This window comes from Lactuca serriola, chromosome 5, assembly GCF_051521515.1.
Source record: "Lactuca serriola cultivar US96UC23 chromosome 5, Lser_US96UC23_V15, whole genome shotgun sequence".
Taxonomy (NCBI): Eukaryota; Viridiplantae; Streptophyta; class Magnoliopsida; order Asterales; family Asteraceae; genus Lactuca; species Lactuca serriola.
Window position 1 is genome coordinate 314,356,356 of NC_136412.1, and position 19,471 is coordinate 314,375,826.

The 19,471-nt window shown below is 33.6% G+C and overlaps 2 protein-coding genes across 2 annotated transcripts; both read right to left on the reverse strand.

Annotated features, from left to right (window-relative positions):
- Nucleotides 1–346: 346 nt before the first annotated feature.
- Nucleotides 347–2,702, reverse strand: LOC145054996 (uncharacterized). Its single transcript, XM_079003278.1, has 7 exons — nt 2,444–2,702; nt 1,699–2,195; nt 1,548–1,600; nt 1,365–1,429; nt 1,215–1,293; nt 787–1,119; nt 347–700 (listed from the first exon to the last, which is right to left on the reverse strand). The coding sequence occupies exons 2-7, from the start codon at nt 2,130–2,132 to the stop codon at nt 546–548; spliced, it is 1,119 nt and encodes a 372-aa protein (XP_078859404.1). The 5' UTR covers nt 2,133–2,195; nt 2,444–2,702; the 3' UTR covers nt 347–545.
- An 11,573-nt stretch (nt 2,703–14,275) lies between these two features.
- On the reverse strand, nt 14,276–19,204 carry LOC145054997 (CDPK-related kinase 7-like). Its single transcript, XM_079003279.1, has 12 exons — nt 18,972–19,204; nt 18,195–18,866; nt 17,395–17,525; nt 17,143–17,184; nt 16,961–17,069; nt 16,250–16,328; nt 15,864–16,160; nt 15,619–15,731; nt 15,424–15,531; nt 15,285–15,347; nt 15,013–15,180; nt 14,276–14,768 (listed from the first exon to the last, which is right to left on the reverse strand). Exons 2-12 carry the CDS (start codon nt 18,687–18,689, stop codon nt 14,631–14,633), a joined length of 1,743 nt encoding a protein of 580 aa, XP_078859405.1. The 5' UTR covers nt 18,690–18,866; nt 18,972–19,204; the 3' UTR covers nt 14,276–14,630.
- Between the last annotated feature and the right edge of the window lie 267 nt (nt 19,205–19,471).

Genomic DNA, 19,471 nt, shown 5'->3' on the forward strand with positions numbered 1-19,471 from the left:
ATAGATTTTGAAAAAAAAATGGTTATATTGTTATTTTCACATAAGAAAACATAGTCGGAAAGGGTACCAAAATAGTTATTTTCCAAACATAACCTATCTTCCGAATCTGGATATATACTCCACTTGCAACATATGCCTTCAAGATCATATCTTCAAACACATCACGATGCTTTTTCAGACTCATAAGGAAATTAAAGAGGCATATACTAAAAAAATATATTATACCATAGCTTTTCGAATGAAGTTGATAAAGATATATTAAAATACTACACAATAACTTTTTTCATGAAGTTGATAACGATATATCTGTCCAATAAAAAAAATGATCAATAATTCATGAATGATATTGAGAAAAATATGTCAAGATAGCATTAGCAACAATACGCAGACACACATGAGTTTGAACCCTGGATCATAGAGATAAAATATCCATTTGTAATGGAATTGTATGATATAGAAATAACAAACAATTAAACGATGAGTGTGATTTCTGTATAATATTATTGAAGAAAGAGAGCATAAAAGTTTTTTTTTTATATTTTATTTTAAAGAGTGCTGATATCAACTCGGCTTCTATGGAGCTGAAAGGCTGGAGTGATCCAGCTCCCGCAGCTACACTGAATTCCTGACCAATTAAAGTAACCCAACCGCCCTTCACAGTGGCTACACCACAGCTTTCCTTCCAATGCACCTTCTTCCACTGGATCATATTTCACATTTCTTAAAAATGTAAATACGATGCTTTTAATATAATGCACAAATAGTAAGGGTCAAAGTCAGTCAAACCTGTTTTCATCCAACGAAGAGGCTCAACAAAAATGGAGGTGCATTCAAGCTCATCATATTTGTTAAAATAGTTATCACTTCTCCTTCTATGCCACTCAAAAGAACTCTCCCCTTCCCCTGGAACATGACTCACAACATTCTCCTCCAATGCAACAACTCTCCGACATTTTTTACACCGGAATGCAGATGCCGGAGTCGGAGTCGGAATCGGAATCGGAATCACTTCTTTCTGTGATGGCGTTCCGGTCCCGATAGTGACTTCTTTCTTGGACAAGCCAGGGTCAGCAGCAAACTTTGTGGTGTCGATTTTCTCTCCTCGGTTGTATGAGTCGCCTAAATACCACAAGGGCATAAACGTCAAATGTTGAGAATTACAAAATATATTTAGAAATTAAAGAATTTGGGTAAGAAAAGAGTCAAACACGCACCTAAAACCTTCAAATGGAAGCGTTTATATATAGTGGTTGAATGGTCAACCTTGAAACCCATATCTTCAAACATGGTCAACTGCAAGCAGAAAAAGAAATATAAAATTGTTTATTATTATTATTATTATTTGGACTTAATTTTTTATTTACCTGTTCTAAAAATCCATCATTAGGGCAAACAGATTCATTGCTTTGGCGTAATGATTCAAGTGCATCTGGAGGGATATTTAGGTGGACAAAAATGGAAAGAAACATTTCATATCCAATGAAAGAAAATGTAAAATGATTAATAAATAAGAAGATAAATACTGAAAAATTTAGCTGTTTTCAAACCTTCTAGAGAAAGTCTTTCAGTTCTCATCAGGTATGCTGTGATGATGGCTGCACTGCAATGAACACAATATATATAGGTGTATAAACATGAAAGTAATAGATAAAATGAGAAATTAGTATTTAGTATTTAGTATGTAAGATTTTGATTTACCTTCTGGATACACCTGCAAAGCAATGAACTAAAACTGAACCCTTTTTCCTACTTTCATCAATGAAATCCAAACAAACTTCTAAAGAATCAAGCAAATTCTCGCTCTCCATGTCTCTCAATGGCACAGCCATCCTCACCAGATTCAAATCCTTTCCTGCATTCTCGAGTACATAAAGAATCTTCTTGGAGGATAATGCGGTTTTATCTGATACATCACCCTCGGAATTTTCATTTGAATCTGAATCCCCCATGTACACAGTGCGAATCTCTTTGGTAGGAACTGAGAAACTCGATTTCCATTCTGAGAAAAAGCTGATAGAAGCCGAGCTCAGAACTGATAAGATATGGGTGATTCCTTCACTGCCATTCAAAAGTACTTCTGCAGCTGCATTGATGTTGCCGATAAAGAGGTTCTCACGCACCAAGTACAACATATCATACAAAAGCGCAGTTCTTTTTTTTTTATCAACCAAGCCCTAGAATAGTTCCTCCTTCCCCTGTTTGTAGAATCACACAAAATAAATGGAAACCCGATACTTATGAACAAACTTTAATCAGTTCGAAGTAAAACATTTTGATTACTAATTGAAAAGTAACATATCAGATTGTTTGCTGATTGAAAGCATGAAACGGGGAACCAAAAATCATTCTAGCATATGGATTCACAATCAGAAACAGATGCACGCACATACAGATATAAAAGCTGATTTTTAAGATTGAAATCATAAAAGCAAGATAAAAGTACCGGAGCTGAGTAAGAATCAAGTTTTCCGGCGACTGTGGTCGGACGAAGCTGTGCGTTTTTTTTTTCTTCTTTCAGTTTACTTCGTCTTTTGGTGGCTAGGAAAGCGTGCTTATCATCATCGACTAGTTAATTACCGACGGATACGAAAGTTTATACTTTTTACCGAAAAATAAATACAAAATCGTGTATTATTTTTATCAATATACAGTAGAAATTGAAAAAGTAATTTCAATTTTTTTGAAAGGTGACGATATCATGATCATCCGCATTTTGCTTACGAACATTGGGTCAATGTCTCTTAAGGGGTGTTTGGTATAAGCCGTTGTGAACGTATGGCTTATAACCAAAGTTCAGGCGTGGTGTGGCGGTAAGGCTAAGCCTCAAGCTTAACGAGCTATGGCGAGCCATAACGTTTTTCAAGGCGTGATGTAAGGCGGTGATTTTGTATTAATTTAAAATTATATTACCATATAAATATAAATTTATATTAAATATAACTACTTTTTAGAAGTGTTAGATCAATAACTAATAACAAAAAGTTAACAAAAACCATAATACTTGTATCTCCGATTTGAAAAGACATAACAATGAGCAAAAAACTGTGTCTCAAACGAAAAAACGCGCGCCATAACACGTCATAACGCGCCATGGCGCGCCATATCACGTCTTGCCACGTGTCACGCCTAACAGCAACGTTATGAAGCTTTTCGTAACGGCGAAGGCACGCCTCACGTCATGGCGCGCCTTTTAGAACACTGCTTATAACTTATAAGGTAATAATTACTTATAGATTTTAACTTATTAACTTATTTTCAGTACGACATCTTGATAAATTATTTCTATCCAAACATTTTTTTTGTTTATACTATATAAACTAAAAAGGAGTTTAAATAAGTTTAGCTAAACACCCTTTAAAATAGAGCTTCATAGGTTCAAATATATATGATGGTTAATGTTGCAAATTTATTTGGTCAAATATTGAATATCAAAATAAATTGGTTACTTTACATTGAACAAAATGCTCATTGTGCCGAAAACATATGTAAGAAGTAACAATAAAAAACAATTAAGACCCGGTATAGATAGCATACCATTAAGATTGTGAAATGGTGTGATCTTATAGACCGTAAATGGTGTGATCTTATGGACTGTGAAGATGAAGATTGTACATTTTAGCTTCATTGCCAATTTGGATCGAAAGGGTCACATTAGTGATAGTACATTGTGTATAGACAATGGATTATGGCTAAGTTAAGGGGGCTTAGTGGTGAAAAGAACCATATTGACTTCTACATAACTGGTAGGGAGATATTGTGGCTTCCATGATGAGTTCAAGGTATGGTAAACCCGTTGGCATGTGTATGTAGGAAGATTGGTCTTGTTGTCATATGAGGTCAAGACGTCCCACAAGTAGGAAGAAGGCATCAAACTCTCAATATGTGGCTAGTGGTATTAGAGCGGAACATACTCAGGATATATGTGTGCATTATGTGGAGTCCTTCAAGGAAGGGCTTACGAGTGTGTTTCCCTTAGGGGGAGACAATATGTCGAGGATTGATCCACCTTTATTGGGTAGGATATTGGGTAGACTCGGAGTAGGCACAATAGATTCTCGCATATTGGTATGTTTTGATACTTTGGAGTGTAGTATGTGGCTACACAGTATGTTGATCCTTTGAAGAATTCGAAGTTCTACTCATCAATATAATGACTTCTTGCAAGTTGGGGAGGAGTATGTCATGACCTATAAATGTTGTGACCATTTTGATCAAGGAAATAAATATCATGCCAGTTGGTTAGCTTATTGACCACTGGGATAAAGGAGTTGTATTGGTGATAGTGTGTTTTTCCTTAAACGTTGTATTCTAGTTAAATTAAAGGTATGGTGTAACACCTGGTTCTCCGTATCGGATCGATTTAGGGTTTCAAAGAGTCAAGGCAAGGTTTTGGGGTAAAACCAAGGCTCACAACGTGAGCCATAGAAGGGTCACGACGTGAGGAGTGGTTAAATGAAGACTCTGATTTAGACTGAGCTCACGACGTGAGATACATTGCAACCCAAGACCATGATCTTTAGGGTTTTCCTTCGTATTTAAACACCATAAAGCTCATTTTAGGGTTTCTAAACAACCTCCTTCGTCCCTAAACTCAGTAAAACCCTAACCCTAGCCTCTCATTGTTATTCTTGAACTTTTGGTTGAGTTTTGGTGCCTTGAAGAGGAAAAGATCATCATGAAAGTATAGTTGCAGCTTGGAAGCTTCATTTGCAACATTTAGCTACACTTCTGGACCAATGTGAGTAACCAAGATCCAAGCTTTATGTTTCCATGTTGCTAGATCAAAGGTTTTATGCATATTTATCCAATATCTTAAGAGTCTAGGTGTTGTGACTCCATAAAGTTGGCAACTTTATGGGTCCTTTAGTGCTTATATGTTATAGATCTGGAGTTTGAATGATGTTAGAGTTCATGCATGAGAATTTATCGTCTTTTTCTCCATGAATGACCTAGTTTGAGCCCAAGTCTTGTATTGGACCTACAAGACCTTAAAGCATTGATATTTATGATGCTTGGAGTGTTAGGAAGCCTCCTAGAAAAGATGGATTAGTGGCTTAATGGATTCACAAGTTTTTGGATCAAAATGTCTTCCAGACTGATCTCACGACGTAAGGAGATGCATGTCACGTCGTGAGGGTCGTGAGACTCGATTATTTTGTCCTGTAGTGGCTCACGACGTGAGCCATATATGGTCACGTCGTGCGAATCTGCTGACTGTTGACTTTCGTTGACCGTTGACCGTTGGCTTTTTGAACCAGTTTGACTTTGAGTCCAACTTGTGGATTTTGGGCTGTTGATTGAGATTCTATTTGGTTTTGGTGTTAGTGGATTCACGGGATCGAGCAGCGCTGAAAAAAGGATTGTATCGCAGTGTCCAGAGTTCTTTGATTCAAGTGAGTTTCGCCTCATTGTATCGTGGATCAAAGGTACCTATGTCGGCCCACTAGTTTTGGTTATCTATTAGTAGAGGGATGCTTTAGGGACTGTATATATTCATGTAGGATAGACTGAGGACTCTTGGTCTAGGCTCTTTTACATGTTCTTTATTTGGTTGTGGTTCTCGAGTAGGACCACCAGTTCGGGTGGCTATCTCACCTCTGAATATATACGGTCATGCATTCTTTGGATTTTTGATACTTAGTATGTTACTATGTTATAGTGATCTGTTAGATTGGTATCCTGTTATATAGGATGTTGTTATGTTGTAATGATCTGTTAGATCGGTATCATGGTATATAGGATGTTGCTATGCTATAGTGCATTGTTGGATCTGTATGTTATTTGTACTTGTTGGTTATTATCCAGTGGAGTGCCATACGGATTGTATGTTGTCATGTAGGATAGCCTAAGAACTCTTGATTTAGGCTTTCTTTCATGTTCCTTGTTTGGTTGTGGCTCTATAGTAGGATCATTTGTTCGGGTGGCTATCTCACCTCTGGTACTTATGGTTACACATTTCATGGAGGTTAGTTAGTAGAGGGACAGGATGTTGTGAGAGGGATAGTAGGCGGTAGTAAGCTGTAGGATTGATGTTTGCTTGAATTATGTGCCTACTTGATCCTGATTGTTTATATGTCGACATATGGTGGTAGTGGGTTGAGGCAGTTCTGCTTTGTGTTGTAGGCCAAGAAACCCAGTGCAAGGCGGTTGTAAGCAGAATGCATGGAGGGTCGGGAGGAGCGGTTAGGTTGAGGCGATAGGCCAAAAAACCTTGATATTCCGACTCGGATAGACTAAAGGCCTGCGAGGCGGTCCAATCAGCCCGAAGGCTGAAGAGCAGCAGTTATGCATGCTTGTATGTTTATCGTACGGGGTATTTTGGGGGAAACTCACTAAGCTTTGTGCTTACCCAGTTGCTTATTGTTTCAGGTATCATCAGTCGTCATGGGAAGGCGAAGGAGTGACTGTACACATTCATCAATAACAATGAAGATTTCACGCTTTAATATTATCCTGATTTTTATAATTGTATTTCAAATAAATGGTTTTCTCCATAACGGATTTATAATGGGAAGATTTACTTAAATAAAAATAAAAATTTTTGGTTGTGAAAATTGTACGTTACATATGGCTTGATAATGAAGGTAACTACAAGCTCAATACAATTAATTTGGAGCTATTTTTTCTTCCATGATGAGCCTATGGCATGATGAAACCAATTAGCATGTATCTGTGGGAAGGTTGGTATAAGGGTTATGTAGGGTTCCTAGGGACATCACATAGGCATGCGATATGTATGGAATACTCAGTATGTGACAAGCATACATAACGTTTATGACTCAAATTCAAACAAATTTCATGTTGAGTGGTGGTATGTAGTGGCGTCATGATTTATCTTCATTAAGGGCATTATAGAGCCTTTTTTTAAACATTGAGGGCACTCACATATATCTTTTAATGGATATGTTATAGTATATATGTGAATTTATAGTTTTAGTGAAATCATGAAACAAAATGTGAACTTGTGTTGTATGAGGGTAATATATTTGTGCATTGTTTGCTGAAATATACCCCTACCTAAAAATATATTTTAACCAATAAAGGTTGATGTCAAGTTTCACAATTAGGATAAAAATGAAGGAAATTAAGTTCCAAATATGAAATATGTGAAATATGTGGCCGTTACAATTCAAAAATATATTTTAACTAATAAAGGTTGATGTCAAGTTTTCTAGTTGAGCTCAAGGGGAGATGTTAGTCTGTGGCCTTTACAATTTGAGATAGTAAACCCTTAAGGAAATTTAATGTCTAGTGACCATGAGCCATTTGGTAAAGGACCATCGGGTAAAATTATCATTACATAGATTGTATTGAAAGTCATGGACTTCTTTTAGTGCCTTTTGGGAGGAGCAATAACATGTACTCAAAAATCTCCCATAGGAAGTCACAAGCTAAAGTTAGTAAATTTGGTACTATATGCAATAAAGTTATATCAAGGAGAGAGTTATGTATCAAAGAAATGTGGAAAGTGGTATCCTATATAGAAACATTACTACGAGATAATATCTAAAATATGGGAACTTGAAAAAAATACCTTGAGGTTAAGGAGTTTTTAATAAGGGTATATTTTAAGGGATGCAAAAGTTCGTATTGTTCATACTAAGTGGGGAGCATTTATGAAGATTGTGAGTATTTAAAGTTAGAAAAGTTATTAGGATTTAGACACAAATATGTGCATTGAAACTTAATAAAATTGGTGGGTTTCGAATAGGGTTATCTTATGTAATGAAAATTTCAAATTTGACTTGAGTTATATATAGTTTGCTTAAGGACAAACAAAATCCAAGTGTGAGATATTTTGATGTTGGTGATTTAGTAGCTGAAAATGGTCATTTTTGGTATTTTTACGAACATAAGGTGTTTAATTGGTTTGTATTTATATTTTGTAGCTGAAAATGACATGTTGGTGATTTAGTAGCTGAAAATGGTCATTTTGGACATAATTTTGTTAAGTATTGAACAAGGAAGTCGGTTGGAGTTAGGCATGGAAGGAATTCAGAAGATTCTGAATATATTTTCCGATTTTAGTATTTCTCACCGCGATTTAAGTCAATTCTAAGAAACTATAAATATAGTCTCAAAATCATCCAAAGCATAAACACATCATAAAATAAGAAGAATTCTGAAGGAAACGTCCAGAGAAGGCCATTTTTAGGGTCTAAGGGCTATAACAATCGGGTGGATGATATGGAAGCAAAAATCCAAAGATCGAAGGAAGAATCATAAGGTTATTAGTTTGTTTACTTTTCTATCTGTAATTAGTTAGCTTATTGATTGCTTGCATGTTATTTTTAAGATTTCAGATTAAGGGCGTGTTTGGCACAGAGCTTTTGGAAGCGTTTGAGAGCTTCTAGCTTTTAGCTTTTGACAAAACGCTTTAGTTAAACAAAAAGCTTCGTTTGGCAGTACAAGTGTTTAGCTTTTAGTTTAAACAAAACACTCCAAATCTAAAAGCTACTTTATGTAGCGTTTAACAAAACGCTAATGAGCTTTTGAAATCAATTTCCATAATTACCCTTAAAAATATATTTATATATTTATTTAGTTTTAATCAACTATCCTTTTATGTAATTTTATATATTTCAAAAGTTTCCAACTATTTTTGCCAAACACTCATATAACAAATAAAAGCTACAGCTTCCCGCTTCCCGCTACCAGCTACCTACTACATGCTATCCGCTACCAGCTACCCGCTAACCGCTTTCAGCTAACATCTACTTTTGCCGAACATGCCCTAAACCCTTTATGATTATTTACTCTTTGTGAAACCCTAGTTTTAATGATTAATTGATATTTGGTATTAAGAGTTATTTAATTTATTATGTTAATGCTCAATTAAAAAACCATGTGTATTAATGTAGGTTTTGTTATGTTTATGTAAGTGAGTGCAAGATCTAAACATTAGGTTCAGATTATGTATCTTGAATCAACTATTTAGTTATAACAACTGGGAGATCAAAATTTGATCAGTTGAGGCGTAAACAGATCTGAGAAGTTGCCACTAACCTTGGGACTAATCATACATATTGAGTCATTACATAATATGATTGAATAGATTGAGTCTATGGAGCTATCTTTGCTGATAGACAACTTAGAATCATAAGATTAGTGACTTGACCATCTGATTAAATCAATTTAAGAATCAATGGATAATTTACCAATATCATTTAAATGATATTAATTAATTGAACTAAGATGGATTAAATACAAGTATGAGTACCTTCAGATTATGTTATCTATATAGTTAGACGTGGTTGTTATGTTTGTTTAATAATTTGTATGATAATGCTAGTGACACTATTTAATTCCCATTATATGTTTTCTTTTGAGATTGAATAATAAGATTATATTAATATATTAGTAGACTTTTGTTCCTTATGTGTTCGACGTCTTTACTTATCTAACTTATGTTATTGCTGATCAGGTCTAGTGGTGTAGATAGTCAGTTTGGTTTGTTAGGAATTGTAAATGTAAAACTAAATTTGTATTTCAAGTATAAGCCCGATGCACTTATCAAAGCTTTTGGCACCATTATTAAATAGAATGATTTTCAAGTATATCTTATAGACTATCCATTACACATCATATGTTAAAATAAATATCTACTTGTATTTGTCTATAAGGAAATCTAGAGAGGTTAAACTCAATAAGTAACATAGCATGTGACGTATAGATATACGACTTCAAAGTTTTGTACAACAAATTGTCTAATATGGGCTTGAAGCCCCAATATATCAAATATCACGTATGTATACGAAAAGTTGTAGGATACAAGTATGCAACTTCTAAGTAACATACTTGGATTTATTTAGAGATTGATCGGATGACTTGTACAAGTATCATACATTAACAAGATTGCATAAATGGGTTTAGGTGACGTTTGTTTTTTGTCTATAGATCTTCTTGATCTTTTTTCTCCGCGTCGTGTAGACCACGCGTACACATTAGACTTCGCAGTCTGCTTATCTTTAAGAATACCGCAGACCTTAAAATGTTGCACGTCCTCTTATTAACGTAAATGTTGACCAGAATCTTCTAGCCTAAAAAGCACCCTTGACAAATAGCTACGTTAATTTATTTAGTATGCTTCTTTAATGTGGCCAACAAAGTGGAAAAACATTACATTAACTACCAATAAACAAAGTAGTATATGATTACGCAAACTTAAAACATAAACTTGTCTTTCAAATAAACCTAGCTTAAAGCGATTGTTTTAGTTTTTTTTAAATATCTTTTAATATTGTCACCTTAATAAATTGTAAATCATAATTTGATTTCCAAGAACATGTTTGGTAGTAATTTTTATGAAGATTGTAATTGTTTTATTATTGTCCAAATATGCCATTTTAGCCATTTTAGTTTTGTTAACCGATTATAATAAAATCATAAAAGTTCTAAGTTCAAAAAATAATTTTATTATAGAAAATACAATAACGAGTTTATGTTTGATGAAGCCCCACCTAATTTTTCACATAATATAGAGATTTATTTACCAAAAAAAATATGACCCACTTTACAAATTTTGAGTGAACTATGTAGTATTTAGAAGGAACAAAAAAAATTTAGAAGCCTAAAATTTATATTTCAATACGCAATCAAATACTCAATCTCTATGTAGTAAGCCAAAAAAAACAATGACTCATTAAATTTTTTTAATTAAACAGAAAAGGAAAAAAAAAGTCATCAAAAATTAAAACAATTGTAAAGGTCGTTGTGAATGTGATCGATGCCCTTGGCGCTATCTATGCCCTCAACCAGCCGACTCTCGTCGCTCGCCTGCCCGCCTTTTTACTACGACACCACAGACCGACCGACCAGACTCACACTTGAGCATGTTTGTACGATTCTCACTTCAAAATTGTATTACTTTTGTCTTTGATTTAAGGTCTTTGTAACTTTGTTTAATTACATTCAATTAATCATTTTCAATGTTCATTATTATTTGAATTTTTTACCGATTCAACGAGATTGACAATTTTGTTAATGTATTTGATAAATGACAATTGTTTATTGTTTTCCAAGTTACAACTTCCAAGAGCTTTATTATTTGATTTAAGGGGGTATTTTCTTAATGTATTTGACAATTTCAAAATTCATTTTTCATCTTTTTGGTTTTTGTTTATAACTTTATTTGAATTCACTTCCAAATTTCAAGCCTTTGATTCACATTTCAACTTCCAAGTTTTAGGGGTGTTTGGCTTGGCTTTTCAGGGGGCAAAAATCCTTTTTGGAAAAGTCACAAAAAGTCAGGTTTTCCTGACTTTTCCAAAAAGTTCATTTTTCCTTGTACCCAAATCCAAAAGTAGCTTCTAAAATGCATTTGTCAAATATCTTTTGCTTTCTATCTTTTCCTAAAAGGACTTTTGACTTCTAAAAAGCTAAGTCAAACACCCTCTTAGAATTGTGTTAGTTAATTGTTGGTTTGTTAATTGTCATTTGTTTCAGAAATTAAAATAAAAATGTTTTTATTCAAGTTTTTTTTAAATGAATGATATATAAAAGTAGAAGAAGATAATGATCAACATTAACATATAAGAGTTGATTTAAGTTCGTTGACATAACGACCAAGTATAAAATTTTATCATGTGAATTAGAAAGACTGCAACTAAAAGAGCATACAAAAGTAATACTTTTTCATTTTTTGTTTTTTATATTTTCTATCATGTTAATATGGTCCGACCTAGACCCCCAACTAATATTTTTTTTTTCATTTTCTAACGGTTTCACTTAAATAGTGAACCATGTGGTGTTTAGTTCTAGACCTGCTATTGAAAAAATATTAACCAAAGATAAAATATATAGTTTATCATTTTGTTTATTTTAGCAGAATGCAATCTTTAAAAAACAAACAGTCTTTTTTTGCAGACTTTAGATATTTGATCTATCTCTTCTACTACAGATGTATGTAGATATGGTCCAAAGCCTGCATATCTATTTTATATGAAAAAACAAACAACATCTTGGTCAAGTTTATTAATTGTTTTCCTCTGTACATTTAGTCGTTTTATCTCAAGAAATTTTTATGAGTTAGAAGCATCGGTTATAAGCTAACACTTTGTAATTTTTGTTTGTACCAATAATATCGGCTTTTATTTCTTCTTGTGGGTGTTACTACCACATCAATAATGAAGCCATGTTATATGCTTATCTTCATTTGTTACTACTCCATCCATAATGAAACCGCGTTATATGCTTATCTTCATTTGTTTTCGATTTGATGTGTTGTTTCTATTAACATATATTGTCGCTCTTGTAGATATATTCTTGTTGTTGTTTGTTATATGATGTTATTTGGTTGATATCAATCGGTTGTTAGGTGGCATACTTATTTTTCTCCCGATAGGTAATACATCAACTTATATGATATCAATCGGAACCGGGTACCCGCTTTTAGAACCGGAACCGCCTCGGAACTGCCGGTTTTGGAACTGGAACTGCCTTAAGTAGTTCCGGTTCTGGTTCCTAAAGTTATGGAACCGCCTTAACCGGTTCCGGTTCTCGTTTTTTCGGAACCGCTATCCGCTGGGTACCCGCCGGAACCGGTTTATATATATATATATATATATATATATATATATATATATATATATATATATGTGTGTGTGTGTGTGTGTGTGTGTTACTTAGACCAGTTTAGAATATATTGGTCCGATTTTGTCCGTCTTTGGTCCAAATTGATTTGATTTGGATCGAACTAAATTGCGGTTTTGTCGAAAAAAGTTAATAAAATTAATGCGACCGGGTTATCCGCTCCCGGAACCAGAACCGCCGGTTCCGGGACTGGTTCCAAACATTTAAGAACTGTCTAGAGCGGTTCCGGTTCCAGTTCTAACTTTCTAGGAACCGCCGGTTCCGGTTCCGGTTTCGGTTCTCGCCAAATGAGGCGGGTACCCGCCTACGCTCATCCCTAAACAGTACCATGTATTGTTGAAACAATGTATCTAGTCAAATGTTGACGGTTTAAGTCCGGTGTTTTTTGGATCTGTGTCTATCAGTCAAAGTTTAAAGATTCAAGTTAGTGTTATCGAGACAAAATGTATTGATTTAAGAGCATAATATGGGATATGTTGAGTAAGTCTTTTTCTAAAAAAGAATTTGTCTAATGCGTTGAAACCGCTCAATAAGAATATAATTAATTTTGAAAAGAAATATAAAATACAAAATCAAATAGCCAAAGATTATACTATCTTCCATCAATATCAAGACTTTGATATTCACTTAGATTACTATAAAGTGGTTGGCTACATAATCGAATAATTAGCACTTTTGATCCAATATCTCTTCATTAAAACATTGATCTCATCAATAAAGTTGCAAACATGGTACCAGAGATCCCTAAACTATATATTGAGAAAAGAAAATAGTTAATTGGAGTTGAATACCAAGTTTAGCATAAATAGTAAAGTGAATTTGTATTTTGTTCTTTGTTTTAATATATAATATACATGATTTTTCTTTATTTTTTGTTTGTTAGCAACCGACCCGAAATCAATTCAGAATCGTGATTTTTGGTCCGTTAGTATTTGTATTTTGTTCTTATTGAACATTTAATCAATAATTGGATAGTTTTATTAATTAAGCAACCATCAAACTAGTAATATTTCCATCATAAAATAAGAAGGCATTTGTTCTTTCTTATGATGGGGACACGTGGGGTTCACTTTTTAGAATCAAATTAATTCTTTTTGCCAACTAAAGCCTAATGAATTCTTTGCATTATACCTTCTTGTGGGGTCCTTACCCATGTTTTAGTTGAGTTAGTGTTCTATAATTATTGAGTGGGTGCGTATAACATACCCATGTGTAGAAAGAAAGAGTTGAAAACAACAACTCGAGATGTTGTGGGACCAGGTATGGATCCGAGTAAAGAGTAATAGTGTTTTTCACCTTACAAACGAAAAGAATGGGATGAGAAACAATGGAAATATTTATGCAATAACGACTTAAGAAAATATCAATCAAGTCTATTTATATGTACTTAAACTAAGAAATAAAAAAAAATCCAAATAGCTTGTACTTTAATCATGATCACTTAGATATGGTTGCTATGCAAGAGAGTACAAGTAATAATATTGTATTTAACATACATTGAACTTGTACATAAACTGATATCAATAAGACAAAATGTAAATTTTCATTGAACCAAAAAAAATAGAATAAAATTACTATTGATTATCGTATATGCAAAAGACTATGCAAAAGACGTAAATACCAAGAGATAAAAAAGCTTATCCAATCATGCTCCATATAACAATTATGTACAAGGAAACAAACATGCCCCAAAGAAGTCATTTCGACCATTATTAAGATAACATATATAAAAGTGTTTAGTACACAACAAGAAGCCATCTTAAACACAAGCAACCTAACGAAAAAAGAAAGAAAAAAAAAAAGTTGACATAAAATCGGCACAAAACTCACTCAACCATTACTTCTACACTAAACACACTGAGAAGTGAGACCTCCTACCTCTGTACAATTCTCTAGATTTTAACAAACAATACGAGACTTTGTTTGGCATAACTTAACATACGTACGTGTTTCCTTGTTTCTATTTCTTGAAAGACTTTTATATCCTCGAGCCATTTTTGTAATGGCATAATATGATGTATTGTTATTTTGACATAAACTCATGCCTTTTGGAATGCACGAGATGAAGCTCCATGTAGAAGCCTTATGAACCCCAAGAAACTAAGCTTCCCATCCGCATGTCTTATCCAATCCTGAAGAACCACATGAACCGGTATCGATGGGCTAAGCCCAAGTTCCTGCATTTTTACATCAACAATATATCTATATGTTATAATCTTTAATCTTTAATACATAATATATAAATATATATTATATAATATATCCCACAAAAGTGGATTGGGTGCCTTGTGGGCCGTTCGCTTTTATGTCAGCCACCTAGCAGACCACTGTGTACATGATCTGCTGATCTGCTCAGGGGTTGCTAAAAGAATAACTTTTTTACAGAATCTTGAATAGCAAAAAGTAGGGTAGGGGGTGTACCGAGGCAAGTTCTTCAATCATGATAGGGCGGTTGCCATCTTTCTCAAAAAGGTCATAGGCACGACGAGCAAGTTGCTCCCAATTTTCCATTGCTTCTAGCTGATGAATGCTAATGGCTGCTGCTCCAAATTCTTCAAAATCAAATTTTTTATATTGAAGAGAACTCACCTGTTGTAAAACAAAAGATAATATTTTCTATTTAGCTCTTTTATCAGGATTCTTTCTACTAGATTATTTATCTCAACCACTAAAAGGGTATTTGAGGAAATTACCATATGGACAAAATCTAGCACGCGGGAGTCCTTTACAGCATCCGTGCAATTCTTCATCAAAGCCTTCAGAATGTTATAAAGTTTAGAACGACACAACAAAATATAAACTTTCATTTGACCCAAGAAAAAAAAAACTAACCGATTTGAAATTCTGCATGGATATGAATCCGTTTTTGTTTGGCCCTAGTGACATAAATTGGTCACGAAGATAACCTAGCTCGGTAATTGTCAGTGTCTTTGCAACAGCCTGCCACGTGGCATAATAAATATTTTTAAACATCATTTATCCAATGAGAAAAGAAAAAAAAAAAAAAAAGGAAAACATATTACATACCCCTAAAGCAGCTCTTCTAAGAGGAGACGAACATATATACGCTTTTACAGTCTTGAAGATGATCATGTCTAAAGGTATTCTCACATCATGATAATTCGCAAGCCATGGATGACCTAATCACAAGATTCGTTTTAATATATATATATATATATATATATATATATATATATATATATATATATGATATAGTAAAAGGGTATTTGAGATATATATGTATATATTTATTTATTTAGTGAAAGCGTTACTTAGGGCTTGTGAAGCTGTAAGTCTCTTGCGATAATCTTTGTTTAAAAGCCTTTTGACAAAGTCAACTGCATCAGATGATAAAGAGGGCCATGGAGCTTCCTCAAAGTTGGGGTCCGCCTTAAGAACAGCCCGGAAGATTCCGGACTCTGTGCGGGCCCAGAAGGGTCGACTTCCACATAGAAGAATATATGCAATAACACCAATACTCCACATATCAGCTTCAGTCCCATATGATCTATGCAGAACTTCAGGTGCTACATAATATGCACTTCCAACAATATCATTCAACCTCTCATCTGCACATAAATAATTATCATTATATGATAACAATAATAATAATAATGATAATGATAATGATAATCATGTAATGATAATGATAAGATACCTGGCTTTACGTAGTCAGAGAGTCCAAAGTCAATGGCTTTAAGGAGGGAATGTTCGTCCTTTGATGTAAATAGAAAATTCTGAAGTGACACAAAAGAAATATAAGTAACAAATTATAAATTCAAAGTATAAAAAAAGTGGAATTTACTTTCGCCATTTTATCGAATTAGCTCATGAACATTAGCTTTAATCGATTTAGCCACTAAATTGTTGTTGAATTAATCGTAAAAAATGATAGTTCAGTGGCTAAATTGATATAATGGTGAAAGTATGTTGTGTTATTCTGCATTTTACACTACAAAAAAACTGTATTTGTCCCCCAAAAAATGCATATGACACATAGTCAAATTAAAGTCTTTTGACTAATAATCAAATACTTAAAATAGCCTTTGACAAAACAAAATTAAGTAAACCTGTGGAACACAATCAACTTCACAAATATCGTGTAATGGACTAATGGTTGCTAAAGGTCAATTTGGTAAAGTTGGATTGGACACTTTCCAAAAAATATTACAATCTAAACTAGAAAGTTTTGCCTTTTTTTAAAGGCAAAAGAATACTTTATTGAACACACAGAAGTCAAATAAAAAGATCATTTAGTATATATTGTACTATAGTAGAAGCTAAATATTGAAATAAATGACTATAAAAGTTAACACATACAAAAGAACGAAAGATTATGAAAAGTTTTTTTTTTTTTTTCTTTTTTTACCTCTGGCTTGAGGTCACGATGAACAACACCTTGAAGATGACAATAGGCTGTGACTCTTAAAATCTGGACCATAACAGCCTTTGCATCTTCTTCTGAATATTTTCCACCCCTAAAAACACAATTACAAATAATAATCAGCTTACAAACTCTCCAAAATTTATAAGATTGAATTTTATGAATACCTTGCAAGTATCCTGTCTAATAGTTCACCTCCTTTACATAACCTACAAAAGCAGAAAATAGAAGTGATTGTTATTGATCAAATGTCTCAAATACCCTCTAATAATGACAACATCGGGAAATCATGAGCACCAAAAGCATCTTTGTGTGTTCAAATCTCTTTGCAAATATATAATAGAAAAAGAAGATATTTATAAAACTATTGATGCAGTGAAAGGTTTATATAAAATAGGGAGAATTCAATGGACACTTACTCCATAACTATATAGACATTGTCTTCATCCTCATAAGCATCATAAAATTGAACTAGATTGTCATGCCCTGTTAGAGCCTTTAATATTTTCACTTCTCTCCTTGCATCTTCAATAGCAATTACTGTGGTCATCTGCATAAACATCAATCATTCAATAAGAATAAAAATAATAATAAATAAACACACACACACACAAATTTTCACTATTTGGAATCTAGTACCTTTAGATTGAATGCTTTAACCCTAATTTCTTGACATATTAAACACCAAAGATTGTTTTAGTAGCTTTTTCATAAAGTTAAAGGTGATTGTCCCACAATTAAAGTATTTAAATCAACTACAAAGTCAAAACATAATCATTTTGACCTCATAAGTCAACTACACTATGTGCTTTTAGAAATAGAAATTAGTGAGGAGCTCAAAGGTAGTGAAGGGTCCACGGAAATTAGTGAGGAGCTCAAAACTCAAAAGTGTTTAAAATTGACTTAAACACAAGAAATAGCATCCTACTTTCATCTTTTTCTATAAAAAAATGTATTAAGACATTTACTTTGAAAAATCTACCAAATTAGATCAATTAAAGCAATGAAAGTTGTTTAGTATTTGAATGAAAATGCTATTATAAACAAATGAAAAGAAAGTAGGTTGCTATTTCTTGCATATAACCCTTCAAAATTTTTACCACATCCACGTAATTTTAGCAATTCAACTATTTTATCATGTTAACATAAGAAAACTAGGTGATGAAGATGATGAAGGTTTTATATATAAAGCATAAACAATGGTGGATGAAAATCAAACCTTGGATTTGGGGATAACTTTAACGGCAACATCATGGCCCTTCATACTCCCTTTCTTTCCTTTAGCAGTACAGGTATACCCAAAATGCCCTCTACCCACTTCTTCTCCAAGCTCATAATGGCTTAATAACTGCTTGGAATACCCGAAATTTTTATCCAATCCAACTTCGAATTCATTCCCTTCAGGAATCGAGGCCTCGTTAGGCTTAACAGACCCATGTCGCCTTGCAAGCAACGATCGAATATGCTTTGCAGGTGATGGAGGTGGGAAAGGGCGTTTGAATATGCGAAGAGGTGTCGAACTCACACTTGAATTCGAATTTGCAGGTGAATTCTTGAAGGCGTTACTGTTATGGAAGGGACTTGGACTGTAGTAAGGGAATGATGATTTCCCTGTTTGGGAATTTTGTGTTGTTGGTTCGATTTCATTCGGGAAATTGGAGTTTTCGAGTTGGGTTTCGAGGGTTTGATTGGGTTTTCCATGACAAAGTCCCATGGATTCACGAAACCAAAAAAAAGAACAAGAAAGAGATTAAAAAAAAAATAAGGCTTTATGGTATGGAGTTTCAAGAAACTCAAGAACAAAAGCTTAATAATTGAACAGAATGCAATCTTTCCACAATTCAAGGAAATTGGAGGTCCAATTGCTTGAAATTTCTCGAAAACCGAATTCCTGCAAAAGAGAGGGGATGAAAAGCTCAAGACTTGAAAAGCAAATAAACTTTCTGATCATACAAAAAAAAATAAGGATAATAATGTCAGAAAGAGAAAAACTTACTAAAATTCAGAATTGAACAAGTGTTTCCACCTGAAGATTATAAAGAAATGGTGGAGGTATAGAACCCAGAGATTTTATTTTTTACAAGGTAAAGTGGCAAGTGTTTGAGAGATTGGGAGACTAAGAAAAGAACCCAAAAAAGTGAAGGAAAGAAAAGATGCTTAGCAGAGAGAAACAAGAAAAAGAAAGGCGCAATGGAAACCAACCATTCCTTCTTTCTTTGCCTTGCTTTTTCAAGCTTGGTTTTCTTCCTTTTTCATTTAAATTAACAAAAAGAGCAACCATTTGAACCCTCTTTCATCAAATTTAATACTTGTTATCTTTTGTAATATATATTGTTTAATCTACCATATAACTTAAATAAACATTTTAAATGAATAGTCTTTAACGGTTTAACTTTTGTTTTCTTAAGCAACTACATTGTGTGGTGACTTGATAATAGATGTGTTTGATGTTGTGAGTAATTTGATTTATATTCAAATCCAGATACTTTTTAGTTT

What these genes read in the sequence shown, in the direction of transcription:
- LOC145054996 (XM_079003278.1), bottom strand. Translation starts at nt 2,132, where the DNA reads ATGTTGTACTTGGTGCGTGAGAACCTCTTTATCGGCAACATCAATGCA. An exon ending in TTTGCAGGTGTATCCAGAAG is followed by an intron (nt 1,601 to 1,698) that starts GTAAATCAAAAT and finishes TGTTCATTGCAG; the next exon opens with TGCAGCCATCATCACAGCAT. An exon ending in ATGATGGATTTTTAGAACAG is followed by an intron (nt 1,294 to 1,364) that starts GTAAATAAAAAA and finishes TTCTGCTTGCAG; the next exon opens with TTGACCATGTTTGAAGATAT.
- LOC145054997 (XM_079003279.1), bottom strand. Translation starts at nt 18,689, where the DNA reads ATGGGACTTTGTCATGGAAAACCCAATCAAACCCTCGAAACCCAACTC. An exon ending in TTAGACAGGATACTTGCAAG is followed by an intron (nt 17,070 to 17,142) that starts GTATTCATAAAA and finishes TTGTGTTTTTAG; the next exon opens with GGGTGGAAAATATTCAGAAG. An exon ending in TTAGAAGAGCTGCTTTAGGG is followed by an intron (nt 15,532 to 15,618) that starts GTATGTAATATG and finishes GCCACGTGGCAG; the next exon opens with GCTGTTGCAAAGACACTGAC.